The sequence below is a fragment of the Ilyonectria robusta genome (assembly GCF_021365365.1).
Source record: "Ilyonectria robusta strain PMI_751 chromosome Unknown BGZ61scaffold_213, whole genome shotgun sequence".
In the NCBI taxonomy this organism is placed as follows: Eukaryota; Fungi; Ascomycota; class Sordariomycetes; order Hypocreales; family Nectriaceae; genus Ilyonectria; species Ilyonectria robusta.
Window position 1 is genome coordinate 1 of NW_025764647.1, and position 6,454 is coordinate 6,454.

Sequence of the window (6,454 nt, forward strand, 5' to 3'; positions counted from 1 at the left end):
ACACGACAGATATCGAAAGCTGAGGCTCTAGGGTTGGGCAGAAATAGGGCTAATTCCGCTGAGGCGTCAAAGACATCGCACCTTCATTTGGAATACCCTTTCAGAGCTAAAGGCGCTAATGAAATCTAGACTCATGAAAATTCCTCACCCTGCAGGAGGAATGCGCCCAGAACACGTCAACGATGGGATGGTCATGTGGCTATGTAGAGCCCGGTACAAGACTTCACATGTATTCAGGTACCTACATGTACCAGTTCAAAATGGTCATAACACAGGGAGATTGGTGGCTGATGCTATGGGCATTTTAGCTTTGAAGACCCCCTCCACCCTTTCTTTGCCCTACCCGAGTGCCTCTCCGTTCATTTCAGATACAAATTCTCTATCTTTCACGATTCCTTCCCTCAGATCTCCCCAGCACAACAGCGCCTTGGGTCTTTAATTGTAACAATCATGGCAAGGCGGACTTCTGACGGCCAAATTTTAATCGCCGTCATCGGCGTCACGGGGGCAGGAAAGACGACGTTCATCTCCAAGGCCAGCGGCAGAAATGATCTCGAGATCGGACACGACATCGACTCGTGTAAGTGGTTAGAAAATGACTACGAAAGACAGGAAAACGCAGGGAAGAATGCTGACTCTCGTGGGATCTTGTTAGGTACCCGCGACGTGATACCCGTTACCTTCAACTTGGATAAGCAGAAGGTGACACTGATCGACACCCCAGGATTCGACGATTCCGACAAGTCAGATTCCGATATCCTCGGGCTCGTCGCCAGCTATATGGCCAAGACCTATGAGAACGGCATCCTGCTCACGGGAGTTATTTTTCTCCAGCCCATCAGTCAGCCGCGGCTGCAGGGCAGCGAGATGAAGCGGACCAGGGTTTACAAGAAGCTGTTGGGCGAGGATGCCTACGAGAGAGTTGTCATCGCAACGACTATGTGGAGCCACGTCGCAGAGAAGGAGGCCACATCGCGCCAGAACCAACGCAAGAACCGCCCTGACGTGTGGGGGGACATGGTGGCCAAGGGGGCCAAGGTCGTTCGTCACGACAACAACCGGCCCTCGGCGTTGGAAATCGTCCGGATGCTGTCTAAGTTCACGTCGCCTGTCGAATTGCAGGTCCAGAAAGAGCTGATCGAAACCCACGGCAGGATTGGACTTACTTCCGCCGGAAAGCAACTGGACGCGGACCTGAGCGAGACGATCATGAAGCTGAAGGAGGAGATCAATGACCTCCGGCAGGAGCGCACAGAGACTGCCAGTGAGATAAAGGCGCTGAATAACAAGATAATCAAGTACGAGAAAGAGCAGGTCCAATTGGAGAACTCGACTGTAAGTAGGCCCTTCACTGTCACTCCCCAACCCCAGACGCAGCATTCACCGCTGAGATGACTTGGGAATCGAAAAGGTGCAACTCTTCGTCTATGCCCTCGCCCAGGCTATTCCTGGCGTTGCTGTGGCTCTAGCGCAGAACGATGATTGCGTCATTCTCTGACCTTTTGTGGCTGATGGCGACTGGTGCTAGGCATGCGGTGATTGCACGATTATGTAGAGGCAACACGGACAGGTTCTACCCGTTGGTCGGCCCTGTGAGGCCTAACATATGTGCGCTGGAACGAGGTAGCTGCCTAGATCTCGGACGGCATTAGTGTTTGTCTAACGGAATGTATGGCTGAAGTTATAAGCCGAGATGTGATAGGCACCAACTAACCTATACAAAAGATGGTGTGCTAGCCAATTGCAGCTTCTTAAAGGGAAAGCGGGCAGGCCGAGACCTCGTATAGACGGCACCTTCCAGCGGCGACGGTGTGGCTTGTCGGTCTGGAGCTGCAACCTGGAATACACAGCCCCCTGTGATGTCTCAGTACTCATCTGTCTGTGCATGTACATGCGAACACATACCTAGATAGAGGTGGCCTGATGCACCGTGCACGCTGCCGGCCCGATGGGCCATCCTCATTCAATAATCTTTCGAATTCTCATCTGTGTCCTTGTTACAATCATTAAACCCATCTGTTAGTCTTCAATATATCGTCGAGAAAGAATATTATTTTTATCGGCATGACCCAAAATGGCAAGAGTTCATTGGTTCAACAAATCCTACAGTATGCTGGTGAGGATGAGATGGCTTGCCGAGTGGGAATCGGTCAGGGCAACTTCTCCGAGACCCAGACCTACTCCTAATACAACGTCGACATCCCTTTGAGAACCCATCGACTACGGCAAATTGACGGCCCGGAAGACGCGTCATGGCAAAATAGCGCCTATGTCGTCCCTGGCGAAGACTTCAAATTCAACGACGCCGATGAGTTTAGGCTGGGCCACGACGTTGAGGATTCTAAAGAGTGCCTATAGTTGCGGCTCATCGACACGCCCGGCTTGAGTGACTTAGGAAACACCACTGACGAGCGCCATAAGCTCAGAATCCTTCTTATCCTGCAAGAGGTTGAGGACGTGCACGCGATATGCTTCGTCGTCCGGCGCGATACCAATTATGGTGGCGATTTCCAAGAGCTAGTAAAGAGAATGGTCTCATTACTAAGCTTCTCGGTCCGATTAATAGTATAGAATTTGCAATACTACATCATCCATACCCATATTAATATAGATGATCGAGCCTCCGATATATGTCAAGTCTGGTAATACAAGTTTGATTAGTTTGGTCCTGCTAGCGCTACTTACCATTTTGTTGATAATACTCTACTTATGGATTTTCCGCTAGATCTTTACTTTGCTAATAATACTCTCTCCGGTTTATTTAAATCTCTAGTGACGGTATCTCCTATTAAGTTCTCGAATCTTTACTATGCTAAGTCTCCCGAGTATAAGTGCAATGACTAAGCCTTAGTAAAAGTACTATAGTATATAAAAGCTGAGCTTATTTCTAGGGTTAAGGAGTATTGCAAGAAGATAGCAGGATTAGAAATAGATATTATACAATATAATTTCAACATAGGCCTTAGTAAGAAATAAGTGGATGACTACGAAATGAAGATCGAAGAGATTAACTGCGATAACCTTAGCGAGATTGAAGGTGCGTGTGAGGAGGGCTGGACGGAGATGAATGTAGGCAGTGGCGGCGGGCGAATATTCTCTTTTAATACCATGGTACCTATTATATGCATTGACAAGTCCTACGATAGAGATAGAGACTGGGAGGGCGAGAACCAGGAAGCAACTTATTACTTTGTTACACTATAACCTCACTAGTTTTATAAGTCTTACGGCAAGGTTACGCTCCTGGCTAAAAAGAGCAACAAATATAAGAGTAAGATTACATTACTAAAGTTGTAGATGGCACCGCGGAAGAGGAGGTGGTAGGAAAATGTAGATAAGGCTGCAAAGGCGAATCTAGATATTTTGGAATTAAAAAGCCAAATTACCACTAACGAGGCAAACATTTAAGCCCTATCTTATAATTTGACAGCTATATAAAAATCGGGATATTCTATTTTGCTAGTTGAAAATCAGAAACTGGTTAAGTTCTTTACTATTAATAGTCCTCTTGCTGCAATCTTTGGCTATCAACTTACAGCCAAGGTCCCCTGGACGGTATTACCCCTAGGCAAGCTTGAGAGAGATATGTTTAAGTTACGGCTGGGAAAAGAAGCTATAGAAATGCTGGTAAATATCTATGTGTATAATATTGTCTACAAATCCCTAGCAGTCCAGCTAGGTATCGCCCAGGGAATTAAACTTATTATAGCTTAATTGATAAATCCGCCTATTAGAGCAGCGAAGCTACAATCAGCTATTTTCATGCTCAACTTTTAGCAGGATGCATATATCAAAGTTGAATTCAAGCCTAAAATAGTCCAATTAGTTGGCCTGCGTAAACTAATTAATAAATTTAAAGATCTTGAATTAAATGCAGATCCGTAGCCTATATTAACAAGTTGGCCAGAGAGCGGGGAGGTTAATGAGTAAATTCTAGCGTTTTGTAGAATAGCAAATACCTTTAAATAAGAGATACTTTATAGCAGCAATATGGCGTATAAGGAGCTATAGTAAGTAATTTGGGAGTAAAAGGCGGCTAAGCTAGTGATGGACTTTTTGAATCGGGACGACAGGCTTCTAGTTAGTACTTTTAGATCTCTAATTAGGGCGGAGGCAAGTAGTACTATAGAACTATATCTTATAATACTCGCTAAGCTTAAGGATATTAGAGAGCTGGGGGAGATGGTACTTAATGAATAATTTATATATTATAATACTTATTAATATAGCTTATATTTAAAAGAGCATATTAGGAAATAAATATTGTGTTATTTATATACTGAGACTAGCAGCTCCTAAAAAAAACTTATAATAACTTGGTAGAACTGTTTACTATATAGCTCCTCGATTACTTCTAGCTAAATATGCTACTGTAACTTTAAAGGCAGACTTGAGTTTGGGATTCTACTCTGCAACGAAATCCAGTATCTTGCTATATCTAACCTTCTCTAATAACTTACTATATTGCGCTATAGCTAACTGGGTGAATCCCTAGCTTAGTAGGACTTCTTCCTCTTAGAGCAATCTAATAAACTTCTTAGCTTGGGCGAGTTACTTAGTAAGCTATACCAGCTGCGGATTTTCCTTAGCTATATTACCTAACTGCAATAAAAGCTTGGTTTTCCTATTGATGATATCCCGGGTCTTCTTAATATTGTCTAGTAGCTTATCTATCTTTTTTATCATCTTATTAATCTTACTAGCATAATATACTAAGTTTTTTATATAAGAATGAGCTAAGAATTTAGGAACCTTTTGCTATTTAGATTTATATCTTTCTTTTTAGGTAGTATTTACTTCTGAAGTATTGTACTTGGATAACTAGGTTATGTTATTACTATTGGAAGTATAGACTTAAAATAGAAAGATATTCTTTTTAATCTTAAAGGTATTCTTATAGCTGGAAAATATAATAAACTTCCATACCTTAGATGATATACTTATAATTGCAGTTAGTAAGTATATATTCAAGTCAAACTAAATATCCAAGTCCCAGATAGCTAATTTTACCTTAAGTTCTTTAATCTGGTTTTTCTATGTTAGGTAGTTCTTCTTATATCTAATAAGACTTTAAGTTATTATTAATATAAATTAGAAAATATGATTTTTTTCTCTCCCCTAAAAACTTTATATATTATATAGATACCTAGCTACTTAAGTATTAATAGCAGTTATCTAAGAAAGCTTTACTAGGCAGATATTTTTAATTAGCAGCTTTCCCTAGCTCCTTAAGTAGAGAAGAATATTATATAGAGTATTTATAGATATAAATTCCTAGAAAAAGCTTCTAGAAGCTAGTTTTAAGTTAATAAAAAAGTATATAGAGTTGGAATAGAAGATTTCAGCTTAAGCTTTATAATGCTATTTTATCTTTATATTATACAAAGAAAGTTTTATGCCCCTAAAGGTAATGGTATTTAATATATTTTTTATATATTTAGATTTCTAATTCTTAAGCTTAAAGTTAATATTAATAATAGCAATACTACTAAAAAGATTAGATATATAATACTAATAGTAGTAATATTACTTCTATATACTAATATTAAAGCTAATACCTAACTTAATAATAAATATAACAATACTAATATAATACTAATTAAGCTCAATCAACTTAGCATAGATATTTAATTTTTAAAGAACCTTTTTAATATTCTTTATATTTATTTTAGGCTTATTATTATTAAGGCTAGAAGTATTAAGTAGGCAGATACAGGCTATGTTTACATAGGGATCTCGTTCTTATACTTATAGATCTTTTTATTTCTAAAGGCTTAAGTTGAAAATACTCCCCTTATCATCAGCTAACTCAACTAGAATATCTCTTAGGCCTTCTATAAGAATATAATCCGTTATGGATATATCAAATTTATATAGGAATGGATCTCTAGTACAAGAGAATATGCCTTTGCCAACCCCGGCTAGATCTGGAAGAAGATATAGCCCTACGGCAAGAGACCTGAATCTATTGGTAAGGGTGCTTTTGCCACTCTGGGATGTGCCTATAAGGATCACATTGGCCGACTACTTCCATCGGCGCGTATGAGTATACTTAGCATCGACCGCAGCAGGTGCTTCTGTTTGGTACTCGTTCGCCATGTTATCGAAAAGCTCCCAGCTGAGGGCCCTTGATTGCAAAAGATGCTGAGGAGGGGAGTCGCCAGTGACCTTGGAGAGCGATGTCCTCTTTCGTTGCTGGGCGCAATCCCTAGCTTCAATGGGAGCCCACTCGAGTGCATGTACAGTGACAAGTCGTGACTTCGCCTCGCCAACCTTGACCTCTCCGGCAGTGCCACTGTAGGTGCACTTTCAGCCAAGGCAGAAATTCAAAGGCTTGAAAACAGGGCGGCCTGAACCAGGTGATGAGCGCCACGTATGTGATATGTCAAACTAGTATGCACAGAGTGCGACTCAGTGGCTTGCTGAACCTGCCTAGCAACCAACCATGGGAAGG

The 6,454-nt window shown here is 41.4% G+C and overlaps 1 protein-coding gene across 1 annotated transcript; it reads left to right on the forward strand.

Annotated features, from left to right (window-relative positions):
• Positions 1 to 353: 353 nt before the first annotated feature.
• Positions 354 to 1,947, forward strand: BGZ61DRAFT_470160 (P-loop containing nucleoside triphosphate hydrolase protein). Its single transcript, XM_046248044.1, has 3 exons — positions 354 to 580; positions 656 to 1,335; positions 1,529 to 1,947. The coding sequence occupies exons 1-3, from the start codon at positions 451 to 453 to the stop codon at positions 1,553 to 1,555; spliced, it is 837 nt and encodes a 278-aa protein (XP_046092783.1). The 5' UTR covers positions 354 to 450; the 3' UTR covers positions 1,556 to 1,947.
• Positions 1,948 to 6,454: the final 4,507 nt, after the last annotated feature.